The following is a 17628-nucleotide window of genomic DNA, read 5'->3' as shown; positions in this document are numbered from 1 at the left end:
CTGGGGTTTTCATGGTGCTCAGCCTGCTTTATGTACTGATTTTGTTATTAAACCAAAAGTTTCCGTCCGAATTTATGAATTAGACAGGCTTAGTTGTTCCTTGTCGTTAGTCCCTTATTTCTTCGGGCACTGGTCAAAGTCTACTCAACTCACTTGCAACTGATCACGACGATGGAAAGCCAATTAAGGAATCTTTGATTAAACCCAAGTAATCGGTACCCAGTCTCATACAGTACTCCATCATGAATAATCCTACACCCTTTTTTCGTACAAATCAAGTCAACAATTTCCCTTCTTACTCGTCCCACTCGATTCTCATCGTCGTCGGCACAGGCCAGTATGAGCTCTGATCGGCCGTCATGAAGGTGCGCAGACCCAGCCAGGGCTCATCCTTCTTGCTGGCGCCGTTCTGGTTGCTGCCAACAGGAAGACCGACCTGGCCGGGCCAGGCACCGGCAGGCATGTTCTTGAGCTTCCCACGGCCTCCGTTTCCAGTAGGCGTCTTGTCGGCTCTCCTCAGTCCCTTGAGTCCAACAATCTGCTTAAACAGACTCGTCTGCGCCACGCGGCTGATCTCCTTGCCAGCACACCAATGGGGGCCGAGACCGTAGTGGACGTACGACTCGAGAGGGCGGTCGAGACGCACTTCATTGGGGGCCTCAAAGATGGTCGGGTCGCGACCGGCCGTCATCAGGTTGCACAGGACTTTTTGGCCCTTGGGGATCTTGACTTCGTACTTGGTGCCGTCGATATCGTCGTTGATCTTGGGCGTGCGCGAGGTCGGGTCATTGGGGTCCAGGAGGCAAGGAGCGTAGTCGGTAATGACCTGGGTAGTAACGGCCTCACGGTAAACAGCAACGGTGCCGCGGAGTCTGCAACCCTCCAACATGCTGAGACAACGTTAGAGGAATTTCCAACATGCAGGAAGTGTTTAGGTTAGACTTACTACTTCATCAACTTCTCATCCGCCTCAGGTGTATCCTCATGAGCCAGCTTGTAAAGAGTCTTCAGGTGGTCGTGACCCTCTCCAAGGTAGTAGTCGATGCAAAGAGCCATGACTTGCGATTGGTTCGTAACATTGGCGGTGACGACTGGCATGATGGTACCCCAAACGACCTCTTCAATGTCCTTGCCGTCAGCAAGAAGGCGCTCAATGAGATGATTTCCAAAGGTGGGAAGCGAGGCTTCTCCCTCTCTGATCTTGGCGACAATATTCGTGATCAAACCGGCCTTGGAGATGGTCAGGCAAATGAGGCTCATGAGCTTGCCCAAACCTTGACCGAGCTCTCGCGCAATCGTCCGCAGCTTGAAGCTGTTGCCAATGTCCGCATCTAGAAAAACAGACTGGAAAAGGGTGGCGACAACCACATACAATTCCTGGTCAGTGTAAACACCCAGTGGCGAGTCCTCGTTCTTGATGGGCAGGTGGAAGAGGGCGGCATTGAATCGTGTGTTTGTCAGGTTGATGACGTCCCGAACAAGATCAACCTCCCTGACGCCCTTCCTAATGGCAAAACTGTTCTGCTCCAGCAACCGAGGCGTCATATGAGTATACCACTTGAACACTTCCTTCTCCCAAGGACCCGTGATCAAAGCCTTCCTGACGAGAGTGCGGTTCTGTGTGTTGGCCTTGCCATCGCCAGCCAGACAAAAGTCCTTGCCGTGCTCCTTGCCGGGCTGCGCGACCAGGTGACGGATGGCATCGCCCCAGACAACTTTGAAGTCTGTCTGGTTGTACAGAATCTCGCTGACAGCCTTGTGGGAGAAGATGGGAATCATGTTGCGCTTGGTGACTGGCTCCTTCCAGGAGTAGAGATAGGCTCTGTTGATGTCCTCGAGAATCTTCTTGTTCTCGGAGGGCACTGTGAGAGGGAAATGGGCGTAAACGCTGTTCTGCTCGAATGAGTTGGGGAAAGCGCGGAACACCAGCTTGTACAGAACATGGCTCTGGTCAACGTTGTGATCGTAGCTACACTGGTTGAAACTATGCAAAAGTTAGTGGCTATTCGAATTCATCTGCGCAACAGAAATCAGAAATACGTACCCCCAGTTGGTCAGATTCTTCGGCGTGTAGTCGACGGTGTAGAATCGGTCGCCACGAACCAGGGCAACCGCATCAGACAAGATCGCTCTAGTCATGGTGAAGCCGCCACACAACCCACTTCCGGGGGACATGGGCTGCTTAGCCTTCTCAGCAACCAATCCAGGGTACAGTTCAACCTGGTCTGGAGTGCCATAGAGATATCTCAGCTTCTTGACGACTTCGGGGTCCGGGTTGATGTCCTCAAATGTCGGGTGTCTGGTGAGGCCGAAGTGGTCACGGAACTCGTTGAGGGTGGCAACATTCCACTTTCGCGCGTTCATCATACCGAGCACCTCGATTGGCTTCATAATCTCGGGGATTCTGTTCGCGCCGTAAGAACCAGCAACATCCTCGACGGACTCCTTGAAGATCTTGACCAAATCCTCTTCGCGGAACGCACCATCCTTGCCACGCTTCAGGCCGGCGAAGTCGCGCTTGACGGGGTCATCACTGATACGTCTCTCCCAGTCCCTCACAGCGTGGCCGAACTCCATGAGAGTGTAGTCCTTGACATCCTTGGTTACTCCCTTAACCTGGAGCTGCTCGCGGAACGCCTTTTCGGTCCATTTGGCATCCTTGGGGGAAATGGTGCAATGCCACCTGTAGATAAGGTTGAACTCGACAGAGACCTGGTTCCCGGTACCCTCGGGGGTCTCAGCTCTAAGAACGCTCTTGCCCTCAGTGGTACGGGGATCCAGCGCCCAGCTAGAAGGCGAGCGGTTCATGTTCAAGATGGTACGAACGTAGTCGCGAAGGACGATGCTGACGTAGAGACCGCAAGTGATGAGACGCGCTGTTTGGAAAAGGTCGTTGTCAAATTTGACCCAAGCAGTCCAACTGGTCCATTCCTTGTACTCGGGGGTGCTCGTATATTCCTTGTAGGCTGGGGATTCAATCCAGTCCAGGTATCTTGGGTGACCGACTGGAACGGCTTCCTCCGGCTCCGTTGGCTTTTTGGGGGCCTCAGCCTCGGGATCGATGGCATCGCCAGGAGGTCTGTTGAATCGGTTGTTTTCATTGATGCTAATTTCCATTAGTATAGATCGAATTTCGGGATGGACTATCCAACCTTGCAAGCTGTGTAACGATATAATTGTGGAAGCGGTTGAACATCATCAGAAGAACACCGACGCCGGGAGGGAAACCAAGGACTCTCTTGGAAGAGAATGAGTCAGGCTTGAGTCTGCCATCCAGCTTTGTCCTAACTTGATCCTGCTCCTCTTGGTTGCGACCATAGAGAGGAGAAAGGTCGAGGTAGGAGGATGTCTTGTTGATACCACTGAGGCCGTCCTATGGTGTCTTCGATTAGCAACCCGAGTTTCACCAGCGCGAGGGGTATTGTCTCACGGTTTGGAAGATATCATGAGTGATGATGGTAGCCAAGTAGAAGAGGAAGCTTGAGATTTTGTTGGGGTGAGGCTTGAATTCCTCGCCTCTAGCAAAGAGCATATCGAACAGAAGGCTGGGATCTGGCTGATTGGGGGTTTGATAGGTGATTGGCGGAGCTGACCGAGCATATGCTGTGCCAGCTGCGCCCATGGCCGGGCTGTGGATGTTGTTGTTGGAGCCGTCGGCTGCGCGATACTTGAACTTCTCGTCGAGAGTTGTCATAGGCGGATGGTCGATACCATCCCAAAGCTGGTTGATCAAGCCATACTCGAGTTTCTTGCCATTGATGGTGCCGCGAGGCAACTTGGCGAAAAGCTGGATGACGTGCTCCAAGAGCAAATCATTGTCGTTGATCCTGCCTTGCACAGCAGTGATGCCGAATTCGGCCAAAGTCTCGAAGTCCTGGAAGCCGAGTTTCTTGATATCTTGCAAAAGATGTGTCGGTACAGGCTGCTGCGCAGCGGTACCTGGAACTGGCTCAGGGTGCGGTGGGACTGCCGCAAGGGACTTCTGAACGAGGTTGCGAGCAGCCGCCAACTTCTCCGACACCTCCGTGAGGAGAGGCTGGTGCTTAGGAAATTGCTCCTGGGCTTGAGACATGCTGGCGGATAGTCCAGTCGACTGCAAGTTGAAGGAGAGAGAAAAGTTGAACTTGAAGGAAAAAGGAAGGTATCGTTTACACAGGCAGGCTCGGATTTGGGGCGACGGGTTCCTTCATATATGTATGTGAGCAGGCCGCTTCTTGCCCCATGGAATTGACAGCGGACAACATTGTCCGAGACGAGCAGATATGGAATTACAGATACCCCCTCCATGACGAGGCGTAGTGGAATCGGGTGAGCCAGTAGACACTGTGCTACATGGTGTTGAGGATCAGGCTGGGATACTTTTTCTCGTTTAGTCCCCTCGTTGGCGCTGAGGTCAGCTCTCGAAGCTCCACAAGGCCGTCATGGGTTTGTGCTAGGCAATAGCGCAAGACGATGAAGCAAATGTATTCCTAGGCTTCCCGCTACTAGTTTGGTCGTCTTGTAGGGCTTCGCTCCCGAGGTACTATGGAGGTACGCCAATCATTGACCAGGCTTGGCCTGATGAAGAAGTCGACGGTGATGAAGAAATGCGTCTGTTGACTAAACATGGGAGACGATTGGCCGGGATGCGAAGCTAGGGACCAACGAACCCCCCCTGCTGTCGTGCGGCGCCGAACCAATAATGGTTGATATCGCAGGCCGACTTCTGCATCGTGGGGGCTGCGAGGGCGCAGCTGAATGTCCCCTGCGTGCCTGCCTACAACTCCAGGTATGGTGGATGGGACAACAGAAGCAGCAAAGAGTTGCAGAGCTTTCCTCTTCTGCCGAGCTAGAAGAGAACGAAAACAGCAAGCACTGTGCAAGACATGATGCTACTAGAGAAGTAGCTGAAGTCAATGAGTTCCTGATGAGGCCAGCGAGATGCGTCAATGGCCAATCATTGAAGAGGTGATTCGTATGCCAGGCCGCCTTCTTTCTTGGTGTCATGCCAGTTGGAGCGATGACTCTGTCTCAGCCGGGATTTCGGTGAATGTATGGGCGCCGGCGGGGGAGATGAGATCGTATTTGCGCGACACCTACGGATACCACAAGTATTATGAGTCGATCTCTTGCTGAAGTTGGTCAACATGTGATAATGTCGTAGGCTACCAGGGACCAATCTAGCTCGTAACTTGCTGTCTTCATTCTCGGACGTATTTGCCGTAATGCGTATGTTCCACGGGAGCTGCCTTGTTGACCCTGTTCAAGCCCACGCCATTCCCGGCCGTTTAGGGCCTGGTAGTGCATTGCGAATTGGCGGTCCCCGGTTTTTGACAGAGTTGCAGGGACTTGATAATGCCTGGAACGGTTTGGCTCGGGTCAGTTGGAGTTGACCACGGCTGGGGGGGCCGTTGTTGGAATGGTGAGAACATGTTATGCGGCCGCAACTGTGCTTACGATGTTACCGGAGGGCCCCCCGCCTGCTCTGCTGTGTTCCGGAAACAGCCTTGATATCTGAGTTATTGACAAACTGCACCGTAGCACTGCGTTTGCCCGGTGTGAGGAGATATTGCAACTCTGCACCAACGTGCTTCGATAGCTCGCGGAACAGGTGAAGTCGTTGAGGTCGACTAGGGCCCGTTTGGTCATGTCAACTGCTTGGCGATGGGTGTCAGCACTCTGTGCAAGCCAGTCGAATAAGAGGCGCACCACCATTTCTTTTCTGCGTGGGGGCATTTGGGGCCAATGCGCAGTGATCCTCCAGCCGTCCGCCTCCATCTCACTGGACGATACATACATAGTCCTGTGCCGCTGGGCGGTGCAACAGTATCCGCATTGGCGAATGACTGGTCGTACTCAAAGATCAAGGATAACCCGCCATGGACGTCGTCACCGAAAAAGGGCACAAGATAACGATCTGGTGCCCTTACTGTCTGCTGCCGTGCCTCATTTCACAAAGACTGGCCGGACCGTACCGCCATCGATCAAATCTACGAGACTCATAGAATGCCGACTATTTGATGAGATGTCCAAGTCCTTCCGTCGGGAGGGGTGGCCTCACTCCCTTGGATTGCGGGGTCTGAGACACGGGCTACCGCCAGCCGTCGACAGTTCCTTTCCGCGGATTGGAAATGGAAGGAATCCGGGGTAATTGATGAGAGGCTCTGGGCTTGTTGATGGAATTGGAACTCAAATCTCCGAGGCATTGTCTCCCAGCTTGACAAACAAAAACAACGTAATGGTTCGAACGAGGCAGAACACGCCGAATGTGAGCAAATTCTGATTGGCATAGTAGCCTCAATGGTCCGACTCAGATTGTGATGATGGGCAAACATCTCGCGTGCCTTTTGAGAGCCAGTCGAGTGCCAATTGCTGACCTGTGCAAGTCGGCTAGGAATGCGATGTTGCGATGGGGCCAGTGCACTATGGGCAGCCCGCTTATAGCAGACAGTCCTGGAGGCCATGTCAGTAGGTATACTCATAGGGCTGAGATGGTGCCTGTCGAACCTGTCTTAACCCTGCTGGCGAGCAGTCGAGTGCGTGGCCACAGAGGCCGGCTTCATGCAGTTCGGGGGAGCCGGTGCGGGATGACACCGTTCAAGACTGCAGTCAGCTTACAAGCAGCAGATGCGTGGGCACTACCTTAGTCTGTATCAATTGGCCGCTGACTGGGAGGCCTATGATATGACGCAAAGCTGGCTGCTCAGGTTGAAGACACGAGGCGAGGGATCGTAAGTTGCTTGCATAGGCCGGTTGACAGATGGGGGCCAAAGAAGAAGTGCAGTGCAGCACATGGTGCGGCGGGAGACGGGTCTCTAGGATGCCTTTTCCGGGCAAAACGTTGACCACCTGGCCGCCACCCCAACTGCTCAATACCGCTGGGGGCTATGATGGCTGGTTTCTCTCTAGCCATGCATAGCGTTTTGAAGAGTCCCAACAGTGATTATAGAGCCTGAGACCGTTTCAGGCGTCGAGAAAGCGTGACAGAGTCTAGTAGCTATTTGTAACTGCTGGCCAGTGTTGAGAGAAGGGTGGCTAGGAATAATCGTGTGCGACTGACTATGAGGCGCTTGGCCATGGCTCAGCAAATGTCAGTCAGTCTAACAAGACGGAGAGAATATTTCCTATGGAAAAGTTTGAATGAACTATTCCCAGTTGTACCCATGAGGGATTGCGGAAGTCAAGTCTTCGCATGGTGGTAGTGCTTGAGGGCCCAGGAGTGGCAGATGATGGCGTGGGTGACCCATCTCGAACAGAGCGTGTCTGAAATGGCTATGGCTGAAGCAAGCCGACTCAATGCAGTGGACAGTATCCGTAGGTCCGCCTAAGTCCGGCGCGAGGGTTCTGTTTGCGCTGTTGGCGTGCACCAGCGAACGTCGAGCTGTTTTGTCTGGGTCGCCAAGGCAGTTCTCGGGTATGAGGCATGAAAAGGGGATTGGGGCCGGGCCTGGAGGAATGCGAGGGACGCGTCGGTATCGTTGGCGCAGGGTCGAGGCGCTATTACAAGCAATTCGACTGTTGCGGAGCGGGCTTCGTAGGGATATTTGACATTGGTCGGGTCAAGTTGTCCATTGTTGATCATGAAGAAGTGCAACATCCTGACGGAGATGGGTGGGGTGTCGTTGAAGTTGGGAATTACCTAGGTATTCACTGCAAACAACTCGGTGGTGAAACTCAATTGCCTCCATGCCTCTCCTTCCCTGGCAGCCTGGGTTGCCTGAGTGCCTGCCTGAGTACGAACCCAAGTACCTAAGTAAGGTACCTCGTCTCAGCGGGTCACCTCAGTTCAACTGGGAAGGAGGATCACCCGCTCGGGCAAGTACGAATAACACGTACCCAAGCGCGCTACCTTCCTCTCTTCTGTTGGCTTTTCCTCCAGTCATCATGATGTTCTCAACGAATATCTATCAGCCTCGTCAAGACCTCTCTCTCAGGTACTCAGCTTCGCGCATAGAGACTCAGGTCTGTGAGAAAATTGGCTGACAACCAAGATGATAGTTCATCTACTCTGGCGTGTCTGGGTGGAAGGTTACGAAATTAGAGAATGAGAATGGAGCTTGACTTTGAGGGTGGCATCGGCTAAGGACATTTTGAGTTTAGACTCAGGGTCTCCGGAGTCCAGAGATGAGGACCGCTGTAGGTACATAGTCTGTGGACTCGGGAAGCAGGAGCCACCAGTGGATTCCCGCCTCGGTGGATGGATCTTGGAAAGGTGGGAAGCTGGGAAGCTGCCCAGAACTCAGATCAGAAGGGGCAACGCCGGGCGTACTTGTAATCCATCAGACAAGGAAGGAGCAGATGGGTGGAGATGTCTGGGGAAAGCACCACACAACAGCTGTTTCCTATTTTCTTATAGAGTTCATCCTCTGCCTCAGAATAATTGCACCACCGAGGTCAATAGAACAGAAAGAGAAAGAGAATGCAGAGGGGACAATATCTCAATTAGTAAGGAGTACCTATGGAGACAAAGTGCTTCTTTTCCTTCCACTGTCTGTTCCTACTTCAGGTAGCTTCCATTACGTTTCCCGTCTGTTTCTGTCCTCTCGACGCTTCGCAGTGGGATAATCTGAGCGAGTCGTAGCTTCCCCATCTCATTTCATCTCATCTCACCTTGCCTTATTATCTCGTACCTACTTACCCGAAGGCGAGACAAGCACCTCGGAATCCAATGCAGCTTTTGTCGTTGTATTCGTAAAGGGCACTGCGTATTCGCGCCTTCTTCTCGCCATTGCAGACACTGCAAGTCAGGCTGCAAACACGAGCTGTGCCGCAATTCATCGCATCTCTGACTGCCCACCTGCATTGAACACTGAATGCTCCAGATCAAAACAAACGGCCGCTTCTGAGCAACATCGCTTCCAAAAGAAAGAAAGAGAAAAAAAAGGGGAATCCTCGCTCATTTATCCATCCACTCGCCGCCTTCCCCGAGTCCCTCCCTTCTCCAACACTCACTTTTCGGGCCTAGCACAACAGCCCGCGTCAGTAAGCCGCCATTCCCACTTGAGCACGCATCCGACCTGCAAGAAGGATTCCGATCCTGCACACACCCACGAGTATCCGTACGACATCTCCAACCAGCGGCCTATTCCCCCCTTGCGGTTTTGGTGGTTTGCCCCCTTGTCCCTGGGCAGATTAGCGCCATCTGTCAAGGAGCAACGCAACGCCAAGCTCGCCAAGCTCCCGCCGTCTTTGCCTTCTGGCGTCCTTTTTGCCGCCAAACCCAATTTCGAGCCGACTCGAGTCGAGTTCCCTTCTTCTGTGTAGCCGGCACGACTAGCTTTCCTTCCCCTCAACTTTTCCCTCAACTTTTTCTACGCACCCTTCTAGATCGTCAACATTCTTCGCTTCCGCCTGTGCCTCGTCGCCGAACTGCCGGCTGCTCCCGGCTCGTCCACAGTCGTACCTCGCTGACTCTGTGGTCCGTCTGTCTGGGTGATCTTGAAACTCTGCCGAGCCACGTCGATTGTGACATCCGACGCCTCACACGATCCGCCGTTCATCGAGTCCACGTTCAACCGACAGCCAGCCCGGCCACAATACCTAAGACCAGCGCGCCGACAACTACACATTCCGCAAACACCACCTCTCCTTTGAGCCGACGTCAAATCTTCGAAAAACTCCTCTTCAAGGGCATGCCGACGACATAGCCATCATCATCGCCATGATCCCCCTCGTCGTTCGCTCCCTTCGGGGAGCTGTCGCCCGTATCTCCCCGAGCGCATACTCCTACTCCCCTCTGGGAAACGTCAATTCGAATTCAGAACCCTCATCACCCGGTGGCTCGAGTCCTCCCGCGCAATCCGGCTCCCTGTTCGCACGATTGACGGCAATCCTCTTTTTCCTGCTGCCCTCCTTCGTCCAGCGCCGACTCCGACCCAACGACTTCAAACACCGGCGCTTATATCCTACCTCGTGGCTCGATGGTCTGCGCGGCGTTGCATCGCTGATTGTCTTCTTCTGCCACTTCACAGAGAAACATGTTGGCTGGTTCACGGCGAGGGCATACGGCGTTCCCGATGAAAACGATCATGTCGCTTCCTCCCCGCTGCAATTACCCTTCTTCCGCGTTATCTTCAGCGGTCGGCCCATGGTCCACATCTTCTTCATCATCTCGGGCTTCGTTCTGTCTCTCAAGTCTTTGAAGCAGGCAAGGAAACATGACTACGATGGACTGCATCGCACCCTGTCAAGCAGTGTCTTCCGCCGTGGTTTCCGCCTGTTTCTGCCGACCACTGCGTCTACGTTCATGATCCTCGTCATGATTCGCCTGGGATGGATGGGACAGCCCTTGCCTACACTGTGGGAGCAGCTGGTGGACTGGAAGAACGCAGTGTGGAGGATTACCTTCAGCTGGCAGTGGGATATTACCCAGATTCTGCCCTATGATGTCCACCTCTGGACCATCCCCATCGAATTCTCCCACTCGCTACTCCTGTTTGTCGTTCTCACTGGCGTGAGCCGCATGAAGACGTACTTGCGTCTCGCTTCGGTTTTCTCCATCATGATCTACTGCCTGAAGTGCGGCCACTGGGCCGGCTTTGAGTTCCTGGGTGGCATGTTCCTTGCCGAGGTCGGTTTGATCGAGGAAGCTCGCCAGGAGCGCAAGGCAGCCGCTCTGCAGAACAAGGAGGCATCCGACATGGAATCCTCGACTGCGTCGGACTCGTCCTCAAGCTCCCTTGCCGTTCGCGTGTTCAAAACTTTCCTCGTCGGTAACCTGATTTTTGCCCTGTTTGTGGCTGGCTGGCCGAACCAAAAGGCTGACATCACCCCGGGAATGTCACCACTTTGGCACAACACCATGGAGCCTTTCTTCACCATGGGCGGCGACCTCGTCTCCTTCCCCTGGTATGCCCTTGGCGCATTCCAGATTGTCATTACTTTGCAACATATCAAAGTGTTGCAGAACCTGTTCGTGACACCACTAGCGCAGTACCTCGCAGACATCAGCTACGCGCTTTACCTTGTCCACGGACCCGTTCTCGACGTGTTTTCACATCGCTGGATGCCGTACGTATGGGCGCTTGTTGGCGGTAGGGACGAGACTGGCGTGATTGGGCGACTCGTGGCGTGGTTTCTCGGAATTGTCTTGCTTGGTGTGCCGACTGTCTGGGGCAGCGACGTCTTTTGGAGAACCGTCGACGTCAAGAGCGTAGAGCTGGCACGCTGGATCGAGAGTCTTTGCACGCGAGATGAGTAGTCGTCGAAGCAACGAGCCACGAGGCGGACAGCATCGGATGTGACGGTGTAGATGGCATATCGGCGTTGGAGGCGTTGAATACTGTGATATATATTGTCTTATTGGTTTCCGGGTACACCTAGAGTCATGATGACATTCGAGTAAATATTATCGTACAGCTCTCAGTCATTCAGTCTCGGGTACGGTTCTCTGTGAAGCAGGTGGGAGGTGAGGAGAGGAGTTGTTGCGCCCCAAGGTAGACTGGTGTGAGCCTCCTGACGTTGCGTGTTTCGATTAACAGACAGGTCGCACAAACGCAACGTAAGATGGCCGGCCACAAGGTACGAAGAAATGTGAGACGGAAAAGCTTTGGCTACACAAGAAAAAAGGAGGGGGAAGCGGATGTTTTAACGAAGGAGGTTTGAAGGGACAATAAACAGCTCAAGCATCTTCGGATAGCTGTGGGTAACCGGGAAGATGGGCCGCGTGGGATGGGGAATGGGAATGGGAATGGGAATGAGATAGTGGGCAGCGATCCGCCGGTCCCGGGACGGAGGCTTCATTGGGCCCGGGGAGCACTAGGCCCATCCCACCCGCCCCCCTGTACCCTTGCCAAGACCCAGAAAACACGTCTCAATGGCGTTGATAAGGAGGCTGAAGCAAGTTTAGTTGGCATGGTCAATGGCGGACGGATGAGTCGGCCTGGGCTGCGGCTATTTAAATCAGGGCGAAGGACGTTTTAAGAGCTTTTGGTTGGTGAAAAGGGGGGGATTACGAAGTAGAGGCACTAGTGAGAATATAGATCGGATACCTTAGCAGAGGCTCGAGTCTCAACTGGAGGATTGAAATGCGGTGTCACTATAGAAGCCGGTGCTCCCGTGCCGAGATGCCATTTGCCATTTCCTACCTCTCGTCACGAAGTACTCAAGGTAAAGTACAGTACCTACGATGGGCAGATAGGAACGCCCGGGAGTAAGGCAGGGCTGTGCAGCCAGGAAGCCCATCCGTTCACTTACTCCTTGATATTTGCTCAAGTGCGGAGAATCACGCCCATGAACATTTACAAGTACAGTGAATCAGTAACCTATCAAGGAGGAAGGTACCTAAGTACTACTAAGATTTGTTTGTTTTGTTGTTCAACACCGATTCCTCGTACCACCTTGGTGTCTGTTCCTGAAGAGAGTGCCATCGGTAGCTCATACCTGGTAAGCGCCCCGGGGGAAGTGACGGTGCTGCGACGGGGTCCGTGGGTTTCCGGAGTGGGGGACCATCGGGGCGGCCCGTTGTGTTTCAATGATTCACGGTGTCTGCGCCGGTGTGCCAAGGAATGCATGCCGTGTGGACGGGATGGGGTTCAGGTTGTCGCAAATCCGTGCTGTGTACTCCGTAGTTAAATGTTGATCCCTCTGCCTTGGGAGACGGGCACACGGAAAAGTTATGGTACCGTTTGCTCCTCCAAGACCCGGGCGTTAAAGGGGTTTCCATCTCTTAACTCCGGCTCGGGCGCCTCTCATTCACTCACGTCCTTTTGATTCGCAATAATGTCCGACAAACGAACCTCAAATATTTCGGCGATAGATGATTTGGAAGCTAAATGACAAGACGGAACTTTTGTTGATAGCATCTTTGAACCTAACGCCGACGAGATGCGTGCCGCTATTCAATTCTCGTAGTAGTAAAGACCGGATGAGTATGCACTATACAGGCAATGTCATCCCACCGGGCTACATTTGGTGGCCACTTAAACCAAAGATCTTTCAGGCTTCCCCTGGATATCCGTTGGTTTTGGACTTTTGTTCCTTGTGAGCTGCAACCGAACGTGAAGGATCGCAAGCTGCGCACTACAGCTTCATAGCCCCATGGTTCTCGAGATGAGTTCTGGGCGTTCGGCTCCCACTCGCCTCATGCCCATTGGGTCTGGAGTTAAGAGGTTTCTTACTTGCGTCTGCAGATTACGGCGTTCGACTTGTACTACCACATGCGGAAGTGCGACGGGAAATGTAGATGGCCATGAAGCTTCTATAAAGACAAACATGCCACCTGTCTACAACTGATGTTGTCTCTAACGAAACATCAACGGCTTTCCACATCATCAATTCGTGCAACCATTGCCATACAAAATTCTAGGCATTCCAGCAACCCCTCTACTACGACCAGGACACAAGAAGCCATGGCTCCCACGCTAGGCCGTGAAACAACAGGCACCGAACTCGTCGCCGAGTACGCCTCCCACATCGCCGGGAAAACAATCCTCGTAACCGGTGTCTCTCCCGGCGGCCTCGGCGCCGCATTCGCCCAAGCAGTCGCCGTCGCCTCTCCGGCCCTCCTCATCCTCGCGGGCCGCAACACCACCAAAGTCCAGCAGACCGCCGACGCCGTGACGTCATCGTTCCCGGCCGTTGCTGTCAAGACGCTTGAGCTGGACCTGAGCTCGTTCAAGAGCGCGCGAGCGGCTGCGGAGATTGTGAATGGGTGGGAGGGTGTGCCTCACATTGATGTTTTGGTGAATAATGCGGGCATCATGGCTACGGACTGGAGCAAGACGGAAGATGGCTTTGAGAGCCAGTTTGGAACGAATCACCTCGGCCCCTTCCTTTTCACAAACTTGGTTCTGAAAAAGGTTCTTGCTGCAAAGAAGCCGAGGGTCGTAACGGTCAGCAGCGATGGGCACCGTTTGAGCCGTATTCGGTGGACGGATTACAACTTCAATGTCAGTACTCATGCTGTTTGAATCGCGCCTAGGCTGCAGACACTGACTGGAGAGCGTGGCACAGGACGGCAAGCACTACAACAAGTGGATCGCTTATGCGCAGTCCAAGACGGCCAATTGCCTCATGGCTCTCTCACTCGCCGAGAAGCTGGGCGGCAAGGGTCTCCTGAGCTTTAGCCTGCATCCGGGCGTCATCTTCACCAATTTGGGTGGCCATTTAGAGAGCTTTGATTCACTGCGTGAGTAAAGCACTTGTGAGGACGCGGTACTTGAAGAACTTGTCGCTAATCGCGGTGCGAACAGGGGAGACGGAAATCATCATGGGCACCAAGAATATGTGGACGGAGTTCCACCCAAAGACGGAAGACCAGGGCATCGCCACTCATGTGTACACTGCATTCAGTCCTGACATCAAGAGTGAGTTCTCCAGCAGTGCTTCAGAGTCGCAGGTCATGTACCGGAAAGCTAATGCTGCCCAGGTCTCAACGGACAGTACTTCAATGATTGCCGCATTGCCGACCAGTACGATGAGGAGATTTACCCTTGGGCGAACAACAAAATCGAGGCGGATAGGTTGTGGAAGTTGAGCGAGAAGCTTGTTGGCCAGGAATTCAACTACTAGTGGCCAAGGGACATGTAGTCCTGAGGCTGCAGGCGTCTCACATGGAAGTCTAGGATCTCCAACATGGCTTTGAACTCTATTCGTCATTATGTTTTAGTATCATTCATCTATCTGAATCCTACAGCAATATTACCTCTCCACTCTGGTATCTATGGCGTTGTGGGAAGGACATCACTCGGCTCGGGAGGTGCAGTATAGTCGCCAGGGAGGGTATCGACGGGAGGAGCCTGTACGTCGATGTCAGCGTGCGTTCATACTACCAAAATCAGACACCAAATTCTACTCACCTGAAGCTTCTCTGCCCATTCTTGTATCGCCTCGTAGTTCTTGCACATGTGCTTGGTGTTGAAGTCCGGGAATGGCGCCGGAGGGTCGCCGGCCCAGACCTGACCCAGAACACCAGTATCGACGTTGCAGACCAGGACTTGCCTGATGGTGTCTAGGCAATGTGCTGCCGAGGGTCAGCTATGGTTGAAGACGTTGAGAGAATGGCTTCCACTTACAAACATGGAGACGGACAATGTGCTCCTCGTTGGCGAAAGCATGCGTGCCCATCTTCTTGTAGTAGTCGTAATTGTAGTAAAGGGATTTCCGAACCAAGTTCTGTATCAATCATGAGCACCATACGTTCCACGCTGAGTCGCTGCCGTTGACTTACCAAGCAGTGAAGGTGATGCATTCCCTCGACGTTGACGAAGAAGCCCGCGCCGTACTTTTCTGACCTTCTTACAAAAGACATGTCGAGGCCGCTCTTCAAGCCGTCTTCAATTGATATGACCCCAGCGCGATCTCGAGATTATTAGCTACTAAGGTAGGCGAGAAGCCATGAAAATGGATGTTACTCACAATCTACACCCATTGACTCCCACGCCGCATCAACCTCTGGCGAAGCTTCCTTCCTAAAGATATCTTCCTGTAGGAACGATCCGTTGAAATGCTTCCAGTTGTATTCGACATCCACGTCTTTCAATACCGGCGACCATTGCGTCGTGTGAGCAGCACAAGCGCCATCTAGATCCGCTGTAGTCGATCTCATATGGGCACCCAAGTGCATGGAAAAGAGGTTCGAAAGGGCGAAAACCACAACTACAGCTGCAGTCCTCCTCCAATCTCGTCTCCTATGTGTATCATGTTGCCTCGCGTCGGGAACAGATTGCAGGGACTCGAGATCCTCTTCGGACTCTTGCACACGGCCAGCGAGCAGCCTCGAGCTCGACTCGTCTTCCTTTTCTTGCATCATGGTTTCGATAAAATTGGTATCAAGACGTAACAGATAGAGACAAAATAAAAGAACCGCCAGCAACGCGTCAAGAAAAAACTTGAGAGAGGGGAAGGATATGGAGCGATCGTGATCCAAGGGAAGCTCGTCCGAGGGAGCAACGGGCAAGACGGACTACCCAACGACTCTTGTCTGACATGAGGAATGCTCGCTAGCCTTCCAAGCACGGCTCACACATGTCCCTGTAGCTAAACAAAACGATGAGGCGTCTGTATATTTGGTGCGCCGTCAAGGTTGCCACGCGATTACCGAAAGCAGCTGGAATGCTCAAAACTCAATCGCCCGCCAACACTACCACACGAATAACCCCCACCTGCCACGATCCAAGACACCAGAATTGGTACCTATCAGAACACGGCATCCGCGGCAGGAATGTCGCCGTCGATAGTTTGGCTGCAGCTGATCCGCCGGCGCATGCGGCTGATGGTTGCGCGAGGAGGGGAGGCAGCCACGCCCACGCAGCGAGGGCTGCGAGGCGGGAATTGCTGCCCGCCGGTCTTGCTGGCATCCCAGCAACTCACACGATGCCAAGGCTGGGAAATTCGGCACGAACTCTTTCTCTGTCCCAGGAAAGAAGGGGAAAACGAGAGGAAGTCGAACGGATCCTCATGCTTAGCGTGGTGGTTGTCTCGCTTGTCTACTGTTAGGCTGGTAGTTTGCAGCTTCGACGCCTGCGGGCACCAATCGCAAAGTTTCCGAACCTTTCCCCCGACGCCTGACGTGATGCCAGATGGACGGTCTGGGGTAGTAAGATCTCGTATCTGTAGGGAGCTTACCAGTCTACACTGTCGACAGTCATCGTATATGTCGAGGGAATTTTGCGGCATCGTATCGAGAATCATTTCCGACAAGGCAGCGCTCGCGCAATTGCACAATCCGTTGGGGTCTGGTGTCATCCCTTGCGTGCGACATGGGAACAGCACCTGATCATCGCCTACACAGACAGCTCAAGTAGACTTGCGGTAGATCGACTTCAGTCGTGCTCCGATGAGACCGAATCTCAACCACCAACCCTCACTTGGCCTGACTGGATTCTTTCAACGCTAGATGCCATCCACATAGTAAACTTCCAGCCCACGGAGCCACCGCCCCCAACGTGGCAGCCTCCAAGTTTCTGGCCTCAGTCAAGTTTTCACTTTACCCAAAATCTGCTCTTGACATTAGCAAAGTTATAAGAGGTCATCTAGGTATCACGGCACGACGGCCTTCTGATTTCCTTCGGTCGTGTCCGGGTCCATGTTTCCGGCACCAAGCACAGCCGCCGTCGCAATTACGCTGAGCCGAACTGAACTAAAACCATGCCGTCGGAATAAGCGCGAGAAGGACAAGAATTAAGCGGCCCTTGCCGAGAGACCTTCGTGTACCAAAGAGGCATGGACTCCTGCATGGTTATGTCGACTCATGGATCTGCATGAGGTAGCGGGATGGGAAAGTTCAAGTTTACAGTAAAGAGACAACCTCTCATCATGAACCCGCCATGACCCCTCCCGGCTACCTATCCACGCTACTATGTCTTGGAGCCACCGAAGCTTCGAAAATCAGTCACCAAAATAGCATGGTAAGAAGGGCGGGGGCTGACACTAACGCAACCTCTTGTCCCTCAACCAATTCCGTGTTAGTAGGGCTGATCTCCGTCAGCGTGCAGAATTAGAAAAAAAGCTCCCCCACCAGAGACTTCACCTCGGAGTTTGCTCGACTTGGACTGAGGCTGTGAGGCTATTCCTGTTTGGGTTTCTCAGCGTGCTTGACCTCGCATAGGTATCACGATGTTCATCAATGTCAGACACTCTTCTCAGACACGGCGGGTTCAGCCTGGTAGCCATGAGGACGGTTCCACCCGTGTTATCGTCCGCGATTGT

The 17628-nt window shown here is 53.3% G+C and overlaps 6 protein-coding genes across 6 annotated transcripts; 3 read left to right on the top strand and 3 right to left on the bottom strand.

Moving 5' to 3' along the window:
• Nucleotides 1–295: 295 nt before the first annotated feature.
• CCOS01_00038 (linoleate diol synthase) lies at nt 296–4072 on the bottom strand (the record flags this gene model as incomplete). Its single annotated transcript, XM_060448235.1, has 5 exons — nt 296–890; nt 950–1984; nt 2045–3106; nt 3153–3373; nt 3431–4072. The coding sequence occupies 5 exons, from the start codon at nt 4070–4072 to the stop codon at nt 296–298; spliced, it is 3555 nt and encodes a 1184-aa protein (XP_060319673.1).
• Nucleotides 4073–4599: 527 nt separating this feature from the next.
• On the bottom strand, nt 4600–4986 carry CCOS01_00037 (uncharacterized protein; the record flags this gene model as incomplete). The annotated part of the gene is made up of 1 exon (XM_060448234.1): nt 4600–4986. One exon carries the CDS (start codon nt 4984–4986, stop codon nt 4600–4602), a length of 387 nt encoding a protein of 128 aa, XP_060319672.1.
• Nucleotides 4987–8574: 3588 nt separating this feature from the next.
• Nucleotides 8575–9243, top strand: CCOS01_00036 (uncharacterized protein; the record flags this gene model as incomplete). The annotated part of the gene is made up of 1 exon (XM_060448233.1): nt 8575–9243. A coding segment is annotated over one exon (669 nt), but the record flags the coding sequence as incomplete, so codon positions are not given.
• A 397-nt stretch (nt 9244–9640) lies between these two features.
• CCOS01_00035 (acyltransferase) lies at nt 9641–11179 on the top strand (the record flags this gene model as incomplete). Its single annotated transcript, XM_060448232.1, has 1 exon — nt 9641–11179. The coding sequence occupies one exon, from the start codon at nt 9641–9643 to the stop codon at nt 11177–11179; it is 1539 nt and encodes a 512-aa protein (XP_060319670.1).
• A 2149-nt stretch (nt 11180–13328) lies between these two features.
• On the top strand, nt 13329–14490 carry CCOS01_00034 (short-chain dehydrogenase/reductase family Oxidoreductase; the record flags this gene model as incomplete). The annotated part of the gene is made up of 4 exons (XM_060448231.1): nt 13329–13868; nt 13933–14107; nt 14172–14285; nt 14348–14490. 4 exons carry the CDS (start codon nt 13329–13331, stop codon nt 14488–14490), a joined length of 972 nt encoding a protein of 323 aa, XP_060319669.1.
• Nucleotides 14491–14639: 149 nt separating this feature from the next.
• Nucleotides 14640–15730, bottom strand: CCOS01_00033 (tat pathway signal sequence; the record flags this gene model as incomplete). The annotated part of the gene is made up of 5 exons (XM_060448230.1): nt 14640–14717; nt 14778–14941; nt 14994–15093; nt 15149–15279; nt 15337–15730. 5 exons carry the CDS (start codon nt 15728–15730, stop codon nt 14640–14642), a joined length of 867 nt encoding a protein of 288 aa, XP_060319668.1.
• Between the last annotated feature and the right edge of the window lie 1898 nt (nt 15731–17628).

Source organism: Colletotrichum costaricense (genome assembly GCF_030867565.1).
Source record: "Colletotrichum costaricense strain IMI 309622 chromosome Unknown Scaffold_1.1, whole genome shotgun sequence".
NCBI lineage: Eukaryota > Fungi > Ascomycota > Sordariomycetes > Glomerellales > Glomerellaceae > Colletotrichum > Colletotrichum costaricense.
This window is presented reverse-complemented; position numbering and strand designations above follow the sequence as displayed.